The sequence below is a fragment of the Fusarium redolens genome, assembly GCF_020744475.1.
Source record: "Fusarium redolens strain MPI-CAGE-AT-0023 chromosome Unknown BKA55scaffold_7, whole genome shotgun sequence".
Lineage (NCBI taxonomy): Eukaryota > Fungi > Ascomycota > Sordariomycetes > Hypocreales > Nectriaceae > Fusarium > Fusarium redolens.
In genome coordinates, this window is record NW_025763670.1 from 543,454 (window position 1) to 566,981 (window position 23,528).

The following is a 23,528-nucleotide window of genomic DNA, read 5'->3' on the forward strand; positions in this document are numbered from 1 at the left end:
TCTCGGTATCAAGACCAGTGATTCGGGCTTCCTTACTCTCAGTGTCCTTGGTCCAGGTGTCCTTCTCCTTCCTCAAGTCGTCGATCGTAGCCTGAAGCGTCGTGACCTGCGCTTCGAGTGCCTTCTTGTCGGTTTCGAGTCCCGTTAGCTGTTCCTGGAGTCTTGATTTGTCGCTTGTGAGATCAGTGATTTGCTTCAGCATGTTCCTCTTGTCCTCCTCAAGGCCTGACTTGTCCTTGTTCAGAGACTCGACTTGAGACTTGGAGTTCTCGCTGTCTGTCTTGTAGCGATCACGCTCCACAGTGAGCTCGCCGAGCTCCTTGGCCTTGTCGAGAAGATCTTCTTCCATGTTGCTAACGCGGAATTGCATGGACTCTTGAGAGATCTCCATGGTTGCAATGCGAGCTTGATAGGCTGTCTCTTGAGACTTGCGGATAGCCTTGATGTCTTCGAGCTCTCTCTCCAGGTTGATAGCCTTTGCTTCAAACTTGCTGTAAGACTGAGTAGACTCTTGGCTGGTTTTCTTGAGATCCTCATAGTTTCTCTCAAGAGCAGCCTTGAGCTCTCGGTGCTTGGCGAGATGGTCCTCAAGCTCCTTGACTCTGTTGCTGAAGTTCTGCTCAGTCTGCAAGAGCTCATCTCGCTCCTTGGTGAGCTTTGAGACGATCAAATCACGCTCCTTCTTAGCCTGGCTGATAGCCTGATCCCTTTCCTTCTTGACCTGCTCAAGAGCGTGGTCACGTTCCTTCTGGAGCTTAGCGATAGCAGAATCGCGCTCCTTCTTGGATTTGGCAATGGAGACATCAAGATCCTTCTTGGCCTTCTCAGCAGCAACTTCACGATCCTTCTGAAGTCTATCAACAACAGAGTCGCGTTCTCGCTGAATGCGCTGGATGACTTCATCTCGCTCGCGCTGAAGTCTCTGCAACTCTTGGTCGCGATCCTTCTTGGACTTTGAGATAGTCAAGTCGAGATCTCTCTGGGCTTGCTCAACAGCTTGGTCGCGCTCTCTCTTGAACTTGTCGACGACCTCAATAGCTTGGTCACGCTCACGCTTGAAGCGGTCAAGGACTTGGTCACGATCCCTCTTGACCTTGTCAATTGACATGTCGCGGTCCTTCTCGAACCTCTCCAAGGTGCGACGCTGCTCATCGAGACGTGTCCTTGTCCTCTCAAGCAGCCGGGTCTGCTCCTCAAACTCGGTAACGAGTCTGTCCCTGGTAGCTTGAGCCTTGTTCCTCTCCTCTCGGAGCTCATCCTTGTCTGTCTGCATGCTGGAGAGTCTATACCGAGCGTCATCAAGATCCTTGAGAGTCTCTTTCTGCTTGGCTTTGAGAGACTTGAGCTCGCTCCTGAGGTTCTCGAGCTCATTGTTCATAGTCCGCTCGACGTCAACACGTGAGCGAGCCCGTTGACGAGAAGGAGGACGCACAGGCTCAGGAAGCTGACGCTCCTCGGGGATGCGTTGAACTGGTGGAGCAGGCTGAGGCTGTTGTTGTTGGACAACGGGTTGTTGCTGGACCATGGGCTGCTGGAAAGGCTGTTGCATGACGGGTTGCATGACGGGAGGGCTGATAGGCTGAGCAGGGAACATCAAGGGCTGTTGCATGACAGGCTGGGCGATCATGGGCTGAGGCGCAACAGCAGGTTGATGGCTGACGATAGGTTGTTGGGCCATTATGGGTTGATGCGTGTAGGTCTGTGATGTAGTAGTCTGGGTGACCGACGATGAAACCATAGCATTTTGTGGGTTGACGGTAGTCTGTTGCTGTTGCTGTTGAGGCTGTTGCAACTGCAGTTGCTGTGGTTGCTGCTGCTGTTGTTGTTGTTGTTGTTGTTGCTGTGGCTGCTGTTGTAGCTGTTGCTGCTGATTGTTGGCGTTGCTCGCAGGCTCCTGGGCCTTGGGCTCGATGTGGATGTGAAAGGTCCGACCACGACTTCGTGATCGTTCCTTAGTCCGCTCTTGTTGACGCTCAACCTGACGACCAGATGTTCTCTCAACCTCTCGTTCTGTTCGACGCTCAAGCTGTCGATCTGTCTCAAACTCAACTCTCTTCTCTGTAGGTCGAGATTGTTGAGATGTGCTCATGCTTGACTGACGAACAATAGAGCGAGATCGTGTTGGGGTCTTGGCACAGTCGTCTTCACTGTCGCTCATGACAGTAGTGGCCCTTGTTGAGACAGATACATTGGATGAAGTGCCCCAGCCAACCTCTGAAGCTGAGTCGTAGTTGTCATCCGACATGTATGACATTCTGGGTGAAGGCTCTGGTGATCGTGTGTCTTGAGTGCTGCGGAAGCGAAGTTGAGGAGGTTGGAACATGAAGCCTCGTCCTGAATCCTGTCGTTGGTTCCGTAGAGGTGGGCTTGTGGATGTAGATGAGACAGTGTTGGATGAGACAGTCGAAGCGTCAGAGGCAGTAGTGGCTTCAGACACTGTTGAGAGCCCATCGGAGTCTGGTCGACGTGTTGGTGGTCGTGAGATAGATCTGTTTCTCGTCATGGCAGAGCTGGATCCTGAGTTCCTTGTGCTCTCATCCCATGAATCCGACTTGTTTCTGGGCGGGTTACCCCGGATCGTGAGGGCCATGGCAGTTTCTTGCTGCCGTTGTTGCTCATATTGTGACAATGGATCGAATGGCCGACGCGCTGGCGGGGCTTGTTTCGTCTTGGTCTGTGACTTCCTCATATTGTAGGACTGCTATACTGTGATAAAGAAATAAAAGAGAATATTATGTTTGTTGCGAGTTTGTTTCGTGTGTACTTCGTGGGTCCCGGGGGAAAGTAACGGTTCGAGTGGGTGATATGATCGGCGGGCGGCGGTGAGTTGGAGGGGTCGGGTACACTAGATAAATGGTCAAGAAGACGGGTACAAAATAAACAAGAATAAACCTCGCTGTATTAGATGCTGTGCAATCTCTACTTGGAAAAAGAGGAGAGAAAAAGATCACCTCAAAAAGAAGAGAGTGTCTGGCCATCCAGTTTTGTTCAAAATCGCCTTGATCTTCCGGGTGACAGGACAGGGCAGGGATCCTAGTGCCGTCCGGGTCAGAGAGCCCGAGGAGCCCAATTCAAGAAGGATAACCTTGTCTGTTGAACCCGGCTCAAGGTGGTTCGAGATCCACTGCCCAACCCCATTGGGCACGTCCCCCAGGTGCCAGCGAGTCGCTGGCCCATCTAACAGCTGGTCCAACGAGAGACTTTGGCTGTGCCATGACGCGTGAGGCATCACTAGCTCAACTGCTGTGGACGGGAGAGCGGGAAGGCGAACGAGGCCCCTGTAATCTTGACAAGTGACCCGACATTCTCAAGGGCCTCGATTGGTCTCAACCCCAGAGTCAGCGGGGTGATAGAGTATCCAAAATACAGTGGCAACTTGGCCATGTGGACAGGCGTGGTTGAAGGGGAAGATCCCCGGTACTGACGGGCAGTGGATTTAGTCTCTGCAAGTACCAGGGGGAGAACAGATCAAAGCGTCTTGTCCTACAACTAAGTTACTCCGGCTCTGCAAGAAAGGGGAGTCGAGAGATGCAAGACTCCATAGAACACAATTACGTGTACACGATTTGTTTGCTGTACACAGGGCAAATTCCTTCTGTACTGCCCTTCGCCAAATTTCCACAGCTCAACACATTTCAGCGTGCCCAATCGTTAAAGTCAGGGCATCCAGTCAAAGATCAGCGTCTTGGGCAACAAAATCTACAAGGGTGCACCCCTGTAGCGTTTTTGAGGCCAGGTTTTGTCTTTGTCGCTTTAGGCGTGATTTATGGTCGGGCTGCAACGTTTATGTGGGGGTTTCCGATTCGCTGACAGATTTTTGTCATTTTTCTCGAAGGCGGCTGGTGAATTGAGGCAAAGTAATTGTTTGGATAGGATGCGATTTTAAGATATTAAGAAATGTAAAAATAAATTGAGAGGCGTTAATTGAGGTTGAGATTGTGAATTGAGGCTTTCTGACTCATTTTGCAGTATTACTCACTGTGGCTGGCGCGTAGTCGTAAAAAGGCCTCATAGATGGCGAGGCAAGGCAAAATGAGGCTATTCGCGGACCTTGGTGCGCTGATCTTTTTGCCAAGTTTTCCTATCAATCTCGGTGTTTCTAACTGTGACAAACCCCGCAAAGACGTCGTATCAGATTTGACTGACTGCATGCCCAACCACCGGCATCCAGGATCAGATCGTTAACTAATTTAGCTCAAAGCGCGTCGTGGAGTTTTCATGATACACGCATTTGCGTATGAACATCTGCTTTACACAGCAATTGTACCTATTGAATGCGCGAAATAAATCTCACATAGACTCAATTTCTCACGTTAAAGTAAGTGATTCTTTCTGTTTCTGTTACATGTACCGCGCCGCAATTGACGTCGTCAGGCATTTACTCGTGGCATCATGTATCACCTCAACGAGGCCTGTACCTTGCAAAATCGCGTAGTGGAACCCCAAATACTTGAGTATCCATGCTTAAACACAAGCAAAACCCTCGAGTTTCTAAACCTCAAGTCGCACGAATTTAGAACACATATCATCAATTAAAACTGTGGCCAAAGCGAAGTTAGGGCATGCAATCCATGAGAAGATCAGGGCAAGTCACAAGCTGAATATCCTAGTCGCCCGTCTTGCTAAGAGCCGCGGAAGCAAAGGCCTCGATCCTCAATGTCTGTCATTTTCATGCGTCGCATATGATATCGCTGCCTACAGGATCTTTTGCAGTCATCTGCGAATGGCTTGATAGGTATACGTACAGCCGTGGCTTTGCCTCTGAGGCCACCCAGCTTGTAACCTGGCGGCTTTTCGTCCTATTGACTGGATGACTCAGATGGGATATTTTAATGCAGTATGGTAAATTCGATAGCCTGTTCACGGCTTGCGGGAGATCTGCATTGGGTAGGCTGGGCAACGAGCATATCAGCTTGGTCACGCGACCCAAAAGAGGCCATCACAATGATTTGAGGCTTTGGAAAGGTGTTGGTAGTCAGAGGCGAAACAGAGCATATTTCGAAAATAAACAACGTGTTCATTGGATTGTGTACAAGTGAGACAAATGCAAACGTACGATTAGGGTTAGCTACTGCATATCAACAACAGATCAGGCTGCATCAATAACCATGCCTGGGACAACGCTTCCAGTCGTCGTAGGGCCCTGATATCCTTTCCTTGCGCTTCCGAACCACCAAAGACTAACCAAGAAAGTCAATCCGCCCCAAATAACGCAAGTATAGTTCATGCTCTGTGCACTTGTAGGCAAAGCATAAGGGAAGCAGTAGATAACGCTCCAGATAAGGAGATAAGCACATGCAATGCCGTTGATGATAAAGCCCCAGATTCCATGCATCTTGAAGGGTCCGTAAGCGATGTTCTTTCGGCCACTGAGGAGATTTGGCAGGATGCATGCCAAGAATGAACAGCTACAGAGAAGAATGAATGTTCCGACAAATGCATTGAAGGCTGTTGTGCTGCCGACATAGATGGCGCCAAGGACTGAAACAAGAACAGCTGTGACGATGGTAGACCAGAGAGGCATATCGAGAGATTCTTGCACATGGCCGAGCACTCCAGGGAAAGGAGTCGCACCATCACGAGCAAGGGCCCAGAGCGTTCGACCGCAGGTGATGTAGAGTCCAACGACAGTCAAGGCAATGCAGATCATAACCAGTGACAGCAGTCCTGTAGCACCAGCTGCGGAGCCAGTAGCTTGGCGATAGATCTCGGCGATAGGATATGCGGATTCGAAAAGAGCGTCGTAGTCGTTGATGGCGTACATGATGGCAATGAGATAGCAAAGGCCAGTGACGAAACCAGTCGCGACCTGGAACAAGATGGCGATGGGGACATTTCGGCTCGGGTTTGGAATCTCCTCCGCAAGTTGAGTTGTCGCGTGGACTGATCCAACACTGTAGGCTCCGTTGAGCATACCAGCAACAAAGACAAAACCATCCGGGTATCCAATATCAGCAGTCCAATCCTTCCAGACAAACGCCGAACTTGCGTGCGGCGGACGACCTCCTCTTCCAGGCATGACAGTAACAGTGATGACCGTGATGATAAATCCCGCCAAGATGATGAAAACTCCAAACTTGTTCAACCCCGGCATAGCACTGTTCCAAAGACAAACAGCCGCACACGATAACCACGTCGTGATGATATAAGTGATAAACACATGCCACGACTCAGCCACAAAGCCAGGATGATTCAAAGCATACATCTGAACAAGCGTATTCGCAAGAATACTCGACATACTGGCACAACCAAGACACCAAGCAAGATAATTCCACCATCCCGCAAAGAACCCAATAACCCTCCCCCATCTCGGCCCCGGCGTAACAGAAGCCCAGTGGTAAACACCAGCAGATGAAGGAATAGCACTAGCTAGCTCTGCAACGCTCGCAGCGACTGCCCAGTAGAACATGGACACCACGATGAATTCGTAGAGAACGCCCGGTGGACCGCCGTTGAAGATTGCGACGAGGATGGAGCCGCCGATGGCGGGCCAGACGTTGCCGACGACGAGGCCTACGCCTGCTAGGGAGAGGAGGTTGAAGTTCTGGGGGAGTTCTTGGACGTGGCCGGAGGCGTTGATGGGGATTTCGTTGTTGGTGATTGATTTGGTTGCATCGTGCATATCGTCATCTCGCTTGGCGGTAAAGTCCGCCTTTGAAGTAGTTTCACTCATATTGACAATGGTCTTCGAATAATCTCTGAGCAGGAAAAGAAGATGGGAGACGAGAAGGGCGAGGTTCTTAAGTCATGGTTAATCAACCCCAGACCCGAGGCTACGGTTTAGCCTGTCGCATGTTCCTTCCAAAAGGAGTTTAAACGGGTTTCTCCAATCTAATCTCTCCGCAGATTTGAGGTCTTGTCGCGGAGATAGGGTGTTGACTTATTTCCCCGACTGGTCTGGGCGCCGAATCTGGAACGTGGTTAGTGGCGAGGGTCTTATCTGATGGTTGGTCTGAGGGTTTGGAGTGTCGGCTGTGGTTTCCAAATGGGATTATGGTGTGAAAAGCATGATGGTATTGAATCGGGAGGTTAACCGATGAGATAGTGATCACGCGATGCGAAGTCGGAGCTCAAGAACGGTGTTTCACTATCATTCAATTCTACTAATTCGAGTTAAGACGACACAGATCTGTCTCTTCTATGAGGCATTCATCGTCGTCAATCTTGTTCTAGAGCTCTTGAGCTCCAAATATCGTGAAGTGGATCAAGTTCTCCTTGGAGTCTGGGTCGACCCCAAACCAGTCTGGGGTTCTGATACGACCTATCGTGCGGGGTAATTTCTATTACTCATCGACTCCAGTAGCGCGAGTATAGGGTAATTTGAAGCAATGCTTCATTCTAAACGAAACGGTAGCATAAACGCGCCACGATATCTGGAGAAGATCTTGTAAAATCTGATCATAATTTTATTCATTTTATTTAGCATTCGAAATGCCACCGAGAGGTGGTTCGTGTTAACCGTTGTAAAGTTACTGCTGCCATTCACCTGAGATGCCCTTACTGAATTGCCTCATGACTGTGAGCAGATGACCAAAAGCCATCCTTTCACAACTACATGACCTACCGCCTTGAGACCCCAAAGTCAAAGTCTTATAGCTTCAATTCAAGACACCGGCCCAACCATAAGAATCCGATTCGAAAGCAGATTTAGACTGTTGTATTGCAATACTGTCCTGTCGGGATCTGTCGCTTCTTGGGTAGGTAGAATGGTAGGGCGCGTTATCTTATCAGAGTTTTATCAGAGCTTATCAGCTTATCGAAGTCTTATCATGCTTATGGCCTATCGGCATGTATTTTTAGAACTTCCCGAATCCCGACGCTCTCTCTGATCGAGATCATCCGACATATCCATCTGAGTTATGTTCTGATCGAATCTGTCATAATCTGAGTATCAACATCTGACATCTGCTGATTGACCTCAGATATATCTAAAGGAGGCTAGCTTTCCAGAAAATTTCAGGCAAGATCGAATGTTGTAATCTTTTGTCTCATTTTCCAATCCTCAGTAGGTATTTCCCATCGGCGACGCAGCCCAATCGTTCTCAAATCGATGCCAGCCACCATATTCCGGCTCACTTCCCATATACAGACTATGCACGACCATATCGTAGTATCCATCTGCAGGGGTCTTACCGCCGCAAACATTACCTCCCATAGCAACGTTAAGAAGAATAGTCATCTCCCTCATTGGCCTCGTACCCTCAGGAATATCTCCCTTCATAACAGGCCTGCCATCAATATACCAGATCATTCTACCCTGACCAGGTTGCCCACCAGATTGGAGCCATGCAAAGTCATACCTAACCGGGCGATGCTGCATGTCGGGAATTTTAGTGCCGAGAACACGATGTTTGTGAGGTTCATGGTGATGACCCCAGTGAAGACAAGAATGATTTTCCAGATCTCCATTCCACGTCTCCGCAATGTCCACCTCACCATCTGTAGGCCATGAGAAGGGCTCCTGGGGAAGAAGCCAGAATGCAGGCCAGATACCCGTCGCACACGGTGAAGTAATCCAGGCGGTGAGGACGCCCTGATCCCGCGAGAGGGTCTGCCGACTCACCAAGCGAGCAGAAGTATACCGCTTCTCATGGTCCTCAGAAGAATTATTCGCAACAGCCCTCAGTACAAGTTTTCCATCAGGAGTGCTATCAAGTTAGATAAAAGTAGCTTCTTAATATAGTTAGACTTGGACATACTGGAAGGCATTTTGTTGATCGGCGGTGTAGTACTGTAATTCCTGATTACCCCAGCCATCCGGGCCGTTTCCGATCTTTGCATCCCACTCTTGGTTGACGGGGACATCAGGCCGGAATTGAGGTTGCCAGTAGACGTGGCCTGGCTGCTGGCCGCCGATGGGTTGCTGAGGTGGAGGAGGTCCAGGCGGTGGGGGATGGTGTTGTTGGTTTTGAGCTTGAGGTTCACCGACTAGATTCTCGAATTCATTCTTGAGGCGTTTAAGATGGTCTTTCCATGACATGGTGGCTGTTCAATGGATTGAAGCAAGGGGATATACGGAGTGGGAACGGTATTGAAGATTCTTCATGATAGAGAGGGGTTTAGTCAAGGGTTGATATCGTCAAGTTGAGAACTTGGCATGACGTCACGAGCTTGCGTGGTTGGGTGGCTGGAGCAAGCAGCCAAGCCCAACAGCAATTCTCTATTCTATGATTGAGCCCAAAAAAATGAAGCTATCCAGAAATCATGGAATTTCCCAAAAGAGTGGAATTTTCCGTGGTTACAACCTTCAAATTTTAACCCGAAAACACCGAGCAAAATGGCCAGATACACAGACCATTTCCTGTGACCAGAAACACGCTGAACCGAGAATCAAGGAATTGAAACATTCCTCGTCAGCGATTCAAAAAGTTTGAGCAATTGAAGTTTCAAGATACAATCGGGCCTTATCAAGGTGAACAATGAGAAAAGCCGGTGAATCTTTCAGAGATTGCCTGATGAGCGATCTGGGATCGGATACCGCGGTTCAGTTTATCCCTGTTGATGCTGATGGGAAGGGCGGAATCGGGATCCGCCGAGGCCAAGCATCAGATGGTTTGTGGTACCTGAAAATTTAATCCATGGCGAACTCCGCTGGAATAGATGATCTACATGCCATCATTTGAGCCTCACCGTAGATAAACAAGATTAGAAAGGTGATCATCTGCGTACCATTGATAAAGGGTGCAATACAGGCAAACTGTTTCACCTTTGAGGCTCTTGAGTCTTGACACATATAATGACCTGACCGACAATTGCCGATCCTGAAGAAACACGTAAAAACGCGTATCATATCGTCAACTTTGATACGCAAAAACTTAATTGCATATATTTAATAATAGCCCTTGTTTCATTATTACATGCGCATCTCATGTTCGCCCACTCTATTCCAACTCCGATCTCCTCATGGCCCGATTGCACCGCTTGATTGACTCCCCGGAAGCACCCGACCAGGGGTTCCAGACGAGCATTCATCGGACCACCAGACGGCCTCGAAACGCCGCTCTCACCACGCGATTGACGGTTATCGATAATGCAAGATACGGGGGCATTTTGAGAAGATATGGTATATAATGAACAAGAGATCATTCTAGATTTGGATATCATCACTCTCAAGCTCGTTAATTACTACTGATTGAATTGGATTGCACTAATATTCACTGTAATTACGACCATATCTACCAAGATATTTATCTCTTCACAACACCAAAATGCAACCAGTTCTCAGAGCCATGCCCACCGGTCAAAAGTAAGCCCCAACAAAACCCACCAGAGGTTCCCTCCTAACAGCATCAGGATCGTCCCTCTTCTCTTAACAGCCGGCAGCGCCACTGTAGTAGGCGGTTGCGTACGCACACAATTGAAGACACAATCACGGACATTCGACAGAAAATTCAGCCAATACAATACAGCACAAAGTGAACAGGTATGAGTCACATTTTGTGCCCAGCTTATGAGTCAAATTGTCTAACGGCCTTGACAGACTATGAAAACTGTTATTCACGAACTTTGGTTAGAGGCTTAGACTTGGAGTCTTAAAATTGCGATTAGAATACTGCGGGCACGGTATAGACATCGGAATACAGGCTAGAATGGCGTTCTGATTTGGGCTTACATATCACGACATAATGACAATATCATGAAGAATTACACATCAAATCTCAGTCCAGTAGTGCAAAAAAGATCTATTGAAGACAAGGACAATCATCGCGACGCGACAATCGTAGCTTAGATACGAATCTCCTTCAGATCCTCATGAATCTGTATCAGAATACTAGGATGCTTCGCCTTGAATCCCATCGAAGCAGCACGATCACCCTTCATGAGCATGTTCGAGCCAACAAGATACTTGACTTCTCCCTCACCAGCCTGTTCTAATTCAACACTCTTGGGATCAGGGCTAGAAAAGATACCTCGCGCATGCATCATCTTTGCAAGCTCAGTAGCCAGATCCTTCCATGCAACTCGGCTAGTTTCCAACATGTAGAAGCGGCTGTATGGAGAACCCTCGGCGGGGCCTTGGGCTGCAACGTCGGAAATCTTGACGAGGAAGTCGACTAGGTCTAGAATGTGACACTGTAGAAGTCAGTATGGGTAAGTGAAATAGAAGAGAAGTACGTACTGTGCTCAAGACGGCTGTTCCTTCACCGACGTAGGGAACATAACCCAGAGGCTTGGCGTTTCCTGTGAGAAGCTTATATCCCACGCCAAAAATAGGCGACAAAATACTCGCACCACCGTAAACGACGGATGGACAAACGATATAAGTATCAATACCATCATCCCCATTCCCAGCCTCAAGAACGAGGGTATCAGACTGTCCATTAAACATCTCCTTATGAATAGCCTTGATATCATCCTCATTCGCATCATTCCAAACCTTGCTCTCAGGGTTAAAGTTTCCTGAAGTTCCAAAGTCGATGAAGTTTCCTCCACCGCTGATATGGATCACTTTACCCTTTGAACCACGGGACTTTTGACCTGCGATTACAGCAGCGACTGGATCAGCAGTGAAGGAGTTTCCGGCGTTGACGGCGATGTCGTGCTCTGCACTGGCGGCCTTGACTTTTTCAAAGTCGGAGAAGTCACCGACTATGATGCGGTCTGCTTTGAGTTGAGAGTTTGCTTGGGGGCTGCGGACGTAGGCTGTGACGGACCAGTCTGGATGGGCTTGCTTGAGGGCTTTTGTGTAAGGAGCTGAGAATACGAAGTCAGTAACGATGGCAAAGAATGTTGAGAATGGTTGATATACCACCCACGAAGCCAGAAGCACCGAAGACAATTACTGAAGGCATTGCGAGGTTGTTAGAGTCGGTGAAGTGATTGTTTGAAAGGTTGTTGATAGTATTGGTCTGAAAGGATGAATCTCCGATAATATAAGTTGTTAAAGTTGTATCTGAAATATTTGAGAATACTAAAAGTAGCAGTTGGTATTGATATTATATAGATGGACGCATATAAGCAGATTTCCGTTTCCTCGAATCATGATCCAATCTGCATCTCACGTTGATACCAGTAACGTTAACATTGTTCAGCCAATCCACCCGTGCCGCATTTATCAATGCACCTGATCACTATAATACATCCCAAACACCATCTCACCACTGACGCAATAAACAACATACCAACAAACAATCCACGAAAGGTAAAAACGCTCAGTCATCCAAGGCCCCACAAATATCAATTTCACCAATCCCTTATCACAGCTCGTGACATTTCTAAGCACTAGCGCTGGTCGCTTTGTAGCTCGGCGCTCGGCATCGTAGAAAGTGCGTTAGTAATAGCTGATGGACCCTTGGAGCGCAGGGGTCTTCTGACTCTGAGTGGACGGGCAACTCGGTCGCGTTATTCAATTCCTCCGGGGACCAATGTCTTCAGCCCTAGTAGGCTGAGCAAACTCCTGTTTTGGATTGGTATGGGGTTTCAACTGCTGCAGGTGGTCGGATAGATTACGAATTTTAGTGCGGAAGGATTTTGAGATCGTGAATTGTGTTGAATCCTGTTGGATATGACGTAGAATGAACCAATCAATGTACTTCGGTTCCAGAATTAGATTCGGATACTTGATAGTTGATGGAAGAGTCATATCGTCGCAGCGTTGCTACGGAATGGGAGTTTGTTCACGATTATAAGAAGCGGTCGAGGACCACGACAAGAGACTTTCTCATCATCACAATTCAACCAACGACTTCATCCTCTCTACAATATTTTACCACCTAAATCACTTGAAAAACAAAAACAAATCTCGAAATGAGCTCTGAAAAGTATCTCGCCGGCAAGACTGCCATCGTCACTGGCTCATCTAAGCTCAACGGCATCGGTGCCGCCACTGCCTTAGCCCTGGCCAAGCATGGAGCCAACGTGAATACCTACTCTATCCTCCTCTCAACTCAACTTACTGACTGGTCTTAGATTGTTGTTCACTATGCAACCAGCGCCGAACCCGCTGAGAAAGTCGTTGCTCAGATCAAAGAACTCGGCGTTCAAGCCATCGCCGCCAAAGCAGATGCCTCATCCGAATCGTTCGGCGCCGATCTCGTTCGCGCAGCTCTAGACGGTCTTAACACGAAGACCATCGACATCGTCATCAACAATGCAGGCATCGCATTTGGGCACCCTGAAATTGCAGCCATCGAGACTGAGTCTTGGGATAAGATGTTCCACGCCAACGTTCGGGGACCTTTCCTTCTCATCCAAGCAGCACTTCCTCACATGCCCAGTGGAGGACGTATCATCAACATAGGCAGCATCGCTGGAAAACTGGGTATTACCCCACTGACAGTATATGGCTCGTCAAAGGCTGCTTTGCATTTCATGTCCACTGCTATGGCGGGTGAGCTTGCTAGCAAGGGAATCACCATCAACGTGGTCTCTCCTGGACCTGTCGCCACCGATATGAGTATGGAGGGTAATCCCATTGGTGATAAGCTGAGATCTCACCAATCTATTGCTAGGGAGGGTGAGCCCAAGGAGATTGCCGATGTTATCTCTTTCATGGCTAGCCCTGCTTCAAGCTTTATTACCGGACAGGTTATCCCGGTTGATGGAGGTATCAACATGCCGTAGGTTGTCAGAGGGGCTTTCATTAAATAACTGCTGCATTGATACTTGCTTTGAGAATAGACTATAGAGTATTTGACTTTCACCTTCTACTGAATCTTCAAAGTGAACATTCTATGTAGTAGGCTAATATGCTGTTTGTAATCGTGAGCCTTTGCATCTAGTGAGCGGCCAATTATCAGGTAGGATGTTTCTTGTCCGCGTAAGTTTGTTGAAGATCTTCCAATTATTCGCAGTGTTCCAGACATGAAGGTGATATAAATAGAATGATTTGCGATAAGAAGTCAAACCCGTTATCTTCCAGATCTTATCGGCTTCCAGAACGATAAGAATCCCCACAGTGGAGTTTCCGCCTCGCAAGGCATGAAACCTCAAACCGTACCTCGTAATTATCAACGGCCTCCGACCTATCCATTAACAGAATGAATAAGCGAACCAGGCATAAAAAGAAAGCTTTTCTTGCCAAAAACTTGACAGCGATGAGTCACTTGGCCGTACCTTTCAGTCCAAGCCATACGCAGTAGTTAAGTTACAGTGCTCAGACCGCATTAGGCAATTGCCGACTCTCAGCCGCAGCGGAATAAGAGCGATCAGTCTGTAGTGCGTATCAGGTGAGTGGGCCAAATTTCATTTGATTCTTTGTTTTAGTATCGGTTTTTGGTTAAGGACAAGTGCCGAGGAAACATGATCCGATGCTTGGAATGAACTGGCGTCCACTTTGCGCTCACAATTCTGGGAAGCATGGAGTCACATGCATCTACGAGCATAATCGCTCTGATGATGGATTCATCATAGGATAATAATGACAGAATATGTTACATCTCCGTAAAGAAAAGGAGCTTCTTATCTCCAAAACAAAACAACCAGCGCCCTGAGCTTGAAGGCTTGCAGCACCATGCATTAGCTCCCAACGTTCAATTTCATACCAAAATTGGTGGCGCCTCAACTAGCCCAACTGCCGAATCAAATGTTTCCAGCCTACCACAGGGCTGAAAAACCACTCCGCATGATTTTTTTGGCCGCTGCTTCTGATTGGTTGTCACACGCCCCGTGTCCAAGCTGTAATCTGCCAGAATGCTGATCAGAACGCCTTGGAGCGACGCTAATATCAGGCATTTTCAGCCTTTCAGCCACTTTTGGGTCGTCGTGAACAAGTAATGGTGGGGAGCTGGGGTGTGGAATGGAAGTGATAAGTATGGGAGGGATCCGCGTACTGTTTCACATGGTCTTGTCCATCACTCTCCTTCACCGTTTCCCATCTTCTACATACCAAAACCTTTCTTGTCACTCTTTCATCTCTACTTTCTTACCATCAAAATGTCTACCCCAGCTCAGACAAACGCTCACAACAACGGTCCTATTGACCATAACGACTTGAACGAGTGGAAGGACCGCTTCAACGACGTCCTCGCCCGTCCTAGCGAGCATGTCAACTCCAAGTCGCCAGAGTCTTCCCAGCCTTGGCAGAACAGCTTCTTCGGCTGCTTCAGCCCCATCAGTCTTTGTGCCATCACCTGCTGCGTTCCTTGCGTGACCTTTGGCAAGACACATCACCGTCTCCGAAAGAACGGTAACCTTCAAGGTTACGAGCCCATCAACACTTCTGTACGTATTCCCCAGCACCATGCGTCAATGCTTGCTAACACCTCGTCCAATAGTGCCTCCTCTTCTGGGGTTCCACCTGCGTCGGTCTTCACTGGATTCCTCTCGCCCTCCAGCGCGCGAACCTCCGTGAGAAGCACAACCTCCAGGGCAGCTGCCTCGTCGACCTCGCCACTGCATGCTGCTGTGGTTGCTGCGATCTCATTCAGCAAGACAAGGAGGCTGAATACCGTGAGGCTCAAACATCTGCTCCTGCCGAGGGCTATAAGGCCAACGAGGGCATGACTGTTCCTGCTTAAGGGATTGTCAAACCTTGGCGCCCTCAGTCGCCCAAGAAGACACAAAATCTTTTCGCGTTCTTCATCGCACCATCGATACCCCATCATGATTGACCAGAGGAATGATAGCTCGTGCTACGACTAATGCATGGGCCAAGCTTCTCAATGTCATGTAATTAAAATGTTATCTCGAGTAATACTTGTTTAAATTCAATGGCTGTTTCGTTTAAGGATCTAAAGATACTCACCAGTCTTTACCAACTACCTTCACTGACGTCTTGAGGCCAAGCCGGCTACCTTCAAGCTTCGCCCTTGTAGAAAATGGCGTTGACCTTTCTGAAGCGGGTGCTGGCGCCGGATCGTGGCGACCTGCTATTGAAGCCACAATGCCATTTGTTGGTCATTCGCAAGCCGAATTATGACTTGTAAGAGGAAGGGAATGCAGATTTAGGATTTGAAGTTGAACTCATGACTGTTGCTCAACGCCCGATGATTGCGTGGATTGTGATCGACCATTAACCGGTGCCTTATTGCCGATGCCCAACCACATGCGTATCCCAAAGTCTAACGCACATATTGTTCAGCGAACAAACATGACTACTATGGCGGTCTTTGAAATACGACTATAAAAGGCCCTCTTCTAATGACGAGATATGCTCAAGATGAACGTAGCAACGCTCGAACCCAGCACCGTTCCCTTTATTCTCCCCCATACCAGAGATCATCTTCTCTGTCATAAGCCGGGAACTCAAGGCGACTATCTGCATTCGGCCCTTGAATATACTGTCTCACTTGGCGCAAACGATATACCTTGTTACTGAACTTAACACCTGCCGCTTTAAATACCTGATCGAGGGTTCCTCCGCCCCTTGGTCCGAGGACAACCCACTTCAGAAAGGGGAACTTCTGGCTCTTTACTGCCGCGAGCCCATGTAAAGCGTCACTCACGAAACATCTACCATCGCGATAGGTTACGAGTGAAACTATGGAGCGAGGAAGGAATTGCACGAGTATCTCCGCATCAGCCGGCGTTCCCAGCGTTGGGGGCAGAATAATGGGAAATAGTAGAAGAGTGTTGATCCAGAGATGTTGAAGTCCTGTGAAGTCCCTCATATTCACTCCTGGCTTGACCCTCCTGATATCTTCACGTCGAGCAGTAAGATCCATGTGGAGTATCTGAAGGGTACTCTTATGAAGCCGGAGCGACTCAATCGCATCTGATAGTTGAAAGTTTGTGCCGCGAGTATCCTATGGTCAAAGAGATGTTAGCATGACGATAATAGTAGTGATGGCAGGTAGGGGGACTCACATCAGAATTGTAACGCTGTCCCTGTGCGGCTTCATATTCAAAAGCAACCAGGCCCCCGGTGCAGGCTCCCATTAGTTTTAACAGCCGCTCAGCTGTTAGAAAGCTACCTGTGATCCTCAAAGTCTTCAAACAGGGCATTTCGACCATAGAATTCTCCAAGTTTACCATAGTTTCATGAAGATTCAAGGTCTCAAGATTTCCAGAGAGCTTGATCAGTGGGCGAGCCGTCATACCTAGGTCTAGCCTCTTCACAGGCATATGAGTGACACCAAGCGCAGAGAGTGAAGACCCTGCAAGCCCGAACGTTGGCCAGTCACGGCTGCCTTGAATACTGATATGTTGAACATTTGGCGTATGTGCTAGTAGCATTGCTATGAGCTCGGCGTTCATCCAGCGACGGCCGGGTACCGAGTTCTCAGTCATTGTCCTCCGGAGTTGCCGTTCTTGCTTCTCTGTCAGTTTGCGATCATCATCGAGATAAGATTTGATAAATATGGGATAGACCTCTGGCCAGTCATGCGCTTCGCCCAGAGATATCATGGGCACACGTTCCACCCAAGCCGCTCGAAGATCTATGCGGAGAGCGTTGGCTGCCTCTAGTAGAATATCTCGATGAGACTCCTCTCTGCCATTAGAGGCACCGAAGATGCGGTGACTGAGATAAACAATCTTGACAAGGCGGGCAAGATCAGGTCGACGAGCTAGAGTACGAATAAATGGCGCAAGGCGATCTTCCCACGTATATACCTCTGAGATCCATGAATCACCGTAGCCCAAGACGAATTCATGATACAGAACAGACTGCGCAACGTCTCTGAACTGTCTACAGGTTAAAGACAGCGAGAAGAGGGCCTGTCTATCGATTGAGTACCACGCCTTAGCTTCAGCTTGTTGTTTCTTTCGCTGAGATGCGATCGGCTGAAGTGGTCTCTCGTCCCAAGATTCATTGTATGCATCTTGACAGTGAAGGCAAAAATGGCTGAATATGGGAAACAGTATATCATTGGGGAGACGTGGAGTTGATGAATGGGTCATTTCGGTATTATCCAAGTAATTGAAATGATAGGATACAGCTTACTTGCGTTGTTGGTTTCGAGATTGTCTTGGCGTTGTTGGTAGGTTCATCACGTGAGAGACATTGGCCGCAGCAGCGTAGCAGCGTTTGAAGGTATACCAGTGATGGGAATACTCTTGTTTCATCATTTTTCACTGGTAAGAAGTATTGCCGTCTATTATACTTGTGTCGTAATATCATCGTCGACATTGGCCTGATGAAATTCGAAATGAATGGGGGCGAGGTCGGTAGAAGATCAGGCATCTTTTCATTTTCTTAGAAAGAAAGTGTTATCAGCTGTAGTCTGATTGTGCATTAATGATACCCGGAATATGGGCGAAGCATCTTTTGAAAGAACCAGCGTCTTCTTTTCGCGTCGTGGGTCATAATACCCAAAGCTTGGATTCCACTATATGTGGTCCAACGACTATGGGTAATCATGTCAGGTAGTGGCAGATAGGAAAAATCTTATATTGCACATAGTCTAGGAAGATAAAGGCTATAAGAAATGAAAATTCTTTTGTTCTTCATCGTTCTGTTCTCCTCTTCTCTGGGGTTTCACATATGTTGACTCAAAGATTGGCGTCGGCATGGCTTCTCTAACAGTATGCACTTAAAAACATCTTTCTTTTACTCTGTTAGACCTCAGATACTTCTATCTCGAAATAGTCCGTTCTCACAAGCTTCCCGAATAGCCCCGATAACTATCCTAGCGATCAATGGGTACTCGTCATTACTATGTGGATAACCTTTAAACGTCGCAAGAAGCTCGCGTATAAGTGGAATAAAGATAAGGACCAAGGACCTCTCCGTTTTTATCCGTTGTGCAAGGGGAGCTTGACTCGTTAATTGATTGCATTGATCAGTGCACGTAAAGATAAAGTCCACAGACGCGTGGAATTTTCGCACGTGGAATGACGATTAGCAAGATATCCAACATCTTACAACAAGGGCCCTTGTGCATTTTAAGGGGTGAAAAGAATTTTCACGTCAAGGCAATACAAGTGAAACCTCCTGAATGGCAGAAGAAACGCAGCTGAATGATCAGCCTGGCCCCATGACTGATTAGATCGACAGAATGCTTAATGGAACTCCACTGTATCCTTGGCATTGGGCTGATATCGTCAGAAAAGCTTTATCTCTATATATTAAAGGGAAGAGCGATGGTATAATTGGGCGTTTGAGGCTCAAAATGGTCCCGATGGTGCCCGGCAGCTAATTTTAACCCTTGGGTTGGGTTTGTTTAATCCTTGGCCGTTGGGCGGCGAAACGGAATGGCCGCCGAGCTTCGGTCGGAAGCACTCCACTTTGAACGTTGACCGTGGTGAGACTGACAGCATTCTCGCAACGTAGCAATATGTTATCTAGACAGCATTTTGGATGGTCAGACAAGTAGGCCATGCCTCGTATCGTATATCAGGCAGTATTGATAGCTATTCATGATTATGGACTCATAAGAGGCCTCACCAGCATTCTTATCAGTACAGTCTAGACCCAGTGGCGAACAAAACCTGTTTGACAACCAACAAATTGAGGCTCGGCCTTATCTCACCCCTAGTCCAAACTAAAAGCATGACACCGACCATTTGGAACCGGCACCGGCGCACCGGGCCATATTCCGCGTAGCCTCAGCGTCACGTTAATGTGCGGCCCATTTGGTATGACACCCATACCATTAAAATCCCGGCCGCTAGAACTATAGTGGGTAGCCCCCTGTAATGAGCCTCAATGCCACGGCAGTTCCAGCGCCATGGCCCACTGTTATGCAGGGTTTAGAATCTTCCATCACGGTCTCATCACGAGATTCTGGTCGGTGTCATGATTCGCAATCTTCGTAATCGCCCCTTTAGGCGAGACCACAATGAGCCGACTAGTCTCTTGCAAAATTGCATCTCCATGGACATTATCTTTTCTTAGGGTCTATAAATACTGCACTCTGCTACTTCCATTTCCGAATTGCTTCATCAGAGCTTTCTTCAATGATTCACCATCAGCATTCGCTACGGCTTAATTAAGCATTACACTATCGTTTAAAACACCAACGCAAAATGGATCGCCTTCGAGATCTTGAAGTCCCTTGGACGGACTCAAATACCCCCACGCGCCGAAATTCGGTCGATTTATCTATTCCTTCGCCACCGGCTGAACACGACCCCAAGGCATTTCTGAATCATCATACAGCAAAGTCAGCAGCGAAGACTGATCCCTCACAACTCGAGAAGGGCAGTCAAGATGAGAGTATCGACCAAGAGCCTTCACAACAACAATTATCGTTCCGACAACGCTTGCATCATTTTACGTGGGCTTGGTTTACACTGCCCATGAGTGCAGGTGGATTGGCTCTACTTATTCACGTACAACCCCATCAATTCCCCGGTTTGAGAATCATCGGTACTGTACTTTACAGCATTAATCTTCTCATCTTTACGCTCTGCTGCATTGGTATGATGTGTCGCTTCTTATTCAACCCCGGCGACTTGACAAAATCTGTCACGCATCATCGAGAGGCATTCCTCTTCCCAACTTTCTTCCTGGCTGTTGCTTCGCTTATCACCAGCACCCAGCGATATGTCATCCCCAAGAACGACCCCTCATATGTTTGGGCCACCGAAACCATCTTTTGGATCTACGTCGTTGTCACGTTTATCCTTGCAGTCTGGCAGTACTCGTATCTCTTTGCAGGACATAGCTTTAACCTGCAAACAATGATGCCAGGCTGGTTGCTGCCTATCTTCCCAGTCATGTTGGCTGGCACCGTCGCAACTGTCATCCTAGACACACAGAGTCATCTCAATCCTCTCCCAATCATCTTCGCTGGCCTGACATGTCAAGGCCTGGGCTTCTGTGTCTCCATGATGATGTACGCTCACATGATCGGTCGACTCATGCAATCTGGTCTTCCCAATCGAGAACACCGAACCGGCCTCTTCATGAATGTCGGCCCGCCAGCTTTCACAGCCCTGGCCCTTATCGGAATGGCCAATGCACTCCCCAAGACCATCTCTGGAGCTGAAAACCTTGCTCTCAACGTCGACACCGTCCGCACAGTAGCTCTCCTCTGTGCAGTATTTCTCTGGGCGCTGAGCATGTGGTGGTTCCTTATCGCTGTCGTCGCAGTGGTTTCATCCCCACCAAAGTTCTTCCATCTTGGTTGGTGGCCAATGGTCTTCCCCAACACTGGCTTCACGCTTGCTACCATCTCTATCGGCAACGAGTTCAAGTGCGAAGGCATTCTTTGGGCTGCGAGCGGTATGACTATTATTCTTGTCATTACATTTCTAATTGTCTTCTCATTTAATATGAGAGCTGTTTTTGTACGAGATATCATGTATCCCGGAAAGGACGAGGATACAGATGATCACTAGACACTATTTAGAGCTGGGAGTAATGGTTTGGGTTGGGTTGTACTATTAGAGATACCACGGGATACAGGTTTAGACAAAAGGCTACAAAAGGGACTCAGAGCAACAGCGCTCTCATAGATACAATCCCACAGGAATTAGAATAATCATCATCATTCTCAAACATGTCGTCCAACATGGTGTAAACACCAATTCGGTTCCCACCGGGCTGGAAGGTTCCATGTCAAAATCGTGCATCAACAGCAGGGAACAAGGATTGAGCCAGCAATGATTTTTCCTTTATCGGACGAGATTTTTACGATCCTTGGATCGTAATCGCAGGGATTGGCACGGTCTTACGCTTCTGTGAAACAGGGCCGATGAGCTCCCCTTTTTTCTAAAAGCGTCGATCCGATTCTCGGCGAGACTCGCTTCGGCAAAACGGTCATTTTTGCCGACCTTCCTTCGGCGCCATCAAAAGCAACACACGGTCGACATATTGATGTCAAATAAAGTCTACTTTATAGATAAATTCTCAGTGACTAAGGCAATATTTATGCATCAGGACATGAGAGGCGTTGGCAGGCGAATTTGTTTCCTTTTTTTCATTGTCTAGATATATAACTTCGTCCGCCTTGCTGAAGGCATATCAGCGATGCTGCGATATCGCATCCATGGATCATGGGAGTGACTCAATACAGAAGCTGACTCGTTGGGTAGATAAAGAATGGCATGACGAAATGATATCTGAGTACGCGACTTAGCTATTAGGGCCCAACGAATAACAAACTTAAGCTGATGTTCTCATAATTCCACTTGTAGCAGTTACCCTGACAAAACCGGAAGATGGCGTTATCACATTCACGTTGTTCCATGTGTCTTTCAACATGGCGTGCTGATTCAAGTGCAGTGGTAGTCTTATAGTCTCACATGGCGTATAATTATTACACCTCCTAATTATATCCTTAGCACAAGATCTCAACGCATAGCACTATCATGGTAGGCAGCTGTTTCATGGCAGCCCTTTAGAGAGTTATTCATCGATTGCTTTATCTTGCGTCGAATCAGGATCGATAGATAGAAAGTGACTTTGAACTTGCTGACCACCTACTAGCATTGGGTTGAGTAATGTGCAAAGAGGGGGCGGGGAAGAGTCTTCTATGCTGGAGAAACATCAGGAACTGCCTTTACCTATCAGCTCATGACCATTAGTTGAATATTGGATATTTAGAAGAATGCTGTTCTATTTTCTGAGACATATGATTAGGCCATTGCATGCCGAGAAGCATATCAAGTTGTTGACAACGGAAACTCTGCTAACACAAATACAAAACTGCATGCAGTCAGCGTCATAGCATGAAAATATTGTTCCCGTGATGTATATTGATCAATCATTAGCCGTCTGTGGTAGTACAGCATATGTTGCAGAATACTACAACCAAGGAAGTAACCATTGTTGCCCCAACCATTAAACGCCCACTTCTGCCCACCAAATCATCCGTGAGCCTCTTGTCTTTGAGGCCCGAAGTTTTGTTCTTAAATATCATGCTTTCCCTTATTTCGACAGAAGGGCGATGCTTCTCATCAATCTCACAAAGCAACAATCTGGATCTTTTCGAATACACCATACCCAACGCTGAGTATCCCACGTATTGCAGAGCCTCCAATCCGTCCAATATGTTAGTCTGAGTTTCAATAAGCATTAGTACACCATCTTTCAAGATATACTCTTAGTTTGTACTTCTCAGAATTCTAATACCTAAATTGATAGGTGCCAGAATATTATCACTACCACGGAATGCCACTGCGGTGCTGTTGTCGGAATTGTCGGGGCAGAGATCATTGCATGTCAGAACAAGATCAACGGACAGGGTTGCAACATCTTAGAAGAAATACCTGTAATAGTCCTTTCTAACTGCCCCATGCACAGTTGAAGAGAAGTGCGATCAGGCAGAGTATTGGAGGTACAACGAATCTTATAACTTTCGCAACGGCCTCTCTTCAATGGGGTGCAATGTAAATACAGTCTGATACTGAATGAAAGGGACTGGTTGATAGTTAAGTCTATAATATCCCAACAAGATATATCAGCCTAAAATTTAACTTCATGACCAGCAAGTATGTCCGGAAATCAGCAAGATGTATCAAGCAAACACATTGAAAAATCTTAATTAACTCAAGCTTTAGGCAGGCTACATGTTGAGAAAACGGGACTCTTGCTCAGAGACCAGAAATCGTCTATTCCCAATCTCAAGGTCTGTTCATACGCTGTTAACTCTATCATTATGCAATCTTTATTGCGGGTTATTCACTCCATCGATTTTATATAAAGTTTATCGTTAGATTGGTACAGGAGGACAATGTGTCGTAGTCCATTTCACGACCGT

At 47.5% G+C, this 23,528-nt stretch overlaps 8 protein-coding genes across 8 annotated transcripts; 4 read left to right on the forward strand and 4 right to left on the reverse strand.

The window, feature by feature from the left end:
- Positions 1–5,015: 5,015 nt before the first annotated feature.
- Positions 5,016–6,889, reverse strand: BKA55DRAFT_566052 (amino acid/polyamine transporter I). The gene has a single exon (XM_046192581.1). The coding sequence runs from the start codon at positions 6,671–6,673 to the stop codon at positions 5,090–5,092; it is 1,584 nt and encodes a 527-aa protein (XP_046049899.1). The 5' UTR covers positions 6,674–6,889; the 3' UTR covers positions 5,016–5,089.
- Positions 6,890–8,002: 1,113 nt separating this feature from the next.
- BKA55DRAFT_510092 (concanavalin A-like lectin/glucanase domain-containing protein) lies at positions 8,003–8,980 on the reverse strand (the record flags this gene model as incomplete). The annotated part of the gene is made up of 2 exons (XM_046187564.1): positions 8,003–8,648; positions 8,700–8,980. 2 exons carry the CDS (start codon positions 8,978–8,980, stop codon positions 8,003–8,005), a joined length of 927 nt encoding a protein of 308 aa, XP_046049900.1.
- Positions 8,981–10,208: 1,228 nt separating this feature from the next.
- BKA55DRAFT_689152 (uncharacterized protein) lies at positions 10,209–10,522 on the forward strand (the record flags this gene model as incomplete). The annotated part of the gene is made up of 3 exons (XM_046199314.1): positions 10,209–10,246; positions 10,294–10,423; positions 10,481–10,522. The coding sequence occupies 3 exons, from the start codon at positions 10,209–10,211 to the stop codon at positions 10,520–10,522; spliced, it is 210 nt and encodes a 69-aa protein (XP_046049901.1).
- A 203-nt stretch (positions 10,523–10,725) lies between these two features.
- On the reverse strand, positions 10,726–11,792 carry BKA55DRAFT_737437 (uncharacterized protein; the record flags this gene model as incomplete). The annotated part of the gene is made up of 3 exons (XM_046201362.1): positions 10,726–11,073; positions 11,120–11,694; positions 11,750–11,792. The coding sequence occupies 3 exons, from the start codon at positions 11,790–11,792 to the stop codon at positions 10,726–10,728; spliced, it is 966 nt and encodes a 321-aa protein (XP_046049902.1).
- A 955-nt stretch (positions 11,793–12,747) lies between these two features.
- BKA55DRAFT_511132 (uncharacterized protein) lies at positions 12,748–13,563 on the forward strand (the record flags this gene model as incomplete). The annotated part of the gene is made up of 2 exons (XM_046187674.1): positions 12,748–12,858; positions 12,910–13,563. 2 exons carry the CDS (start codon positions 12,748–12,750, stop codon positions 13,561–13,563), a joined length of 765 nt encoding a protein of 254 aa, XP_046049903.1.
- Positions 13,564–14,874: 1,311 nt separating this feature from the next.
- On the forward strand, positions 14,875–15,458 carry BKA55DRAFT_689155 (PLAC8 family-domain-containing protein; the record flags this gene model as incomplete). The annotated part of the gene is made up of 2 exons (XM_046199315.1): positions 14,875–15,162; positions 15,216–15,458. 2 exons carry the CDS (start codon positions 14,875–14,877, stop codon positions 15,456–15,458), a joined length of 531 nt encoding a protein of 176 aa, XP_046049904.1.
- A 678-nt stretch (positions 15,459–16,136) lies between these two features.
- On the reverse strand, positions 16,137–17,781 carry BKA55DRAFT_689156 (uncharacterized protein; the record flags this gene model as incomplete). The annotated part of the gene is made up of 2 exons (XM_046199316.1): positions 16,137–16,685; positions 16,747–17,781. 2 exons carry the CDS (start codon positions 17,779–17,781, stop codon positions 16,137–16,139), a joined length of 1,584 nt encoding a protein of 527 aa, XP_046049905.1.
- Positions 17,782–19,848: 2,067 nt separating this feature from the next.
- On the forward strand, positions 19,849–21,165 carry BKA55DRAFT_642096 (voltage-dependent anion channel-domain-containing protein; the record flags this gene model as incomplete). Its single annotated transcript, XM_046197146.1, has 1 exon — positions 19,849–21,165. The coding sequence occupies one exon, from the start codon at positions 19,849–19,851 to the stop codon at positions 21,163–21,165; it is 1,317 nt and encodes a 438-aa protein (XP_046049906.1).
- Between the last annotated feature and the right edge of the window lie 2,363 nt (positions 21,166–23,528).

Bases quoted from the DNA above. Each gene is read 5' to 3' on its own strand.
- BKA55DRAFT_566052 (XM_046192581.1), bottom strand. From the start codon at position 6,673: ATGAGTGAAACTACTTCAAAGGCGGACTTTACCGCCAAGCGAGATGAC.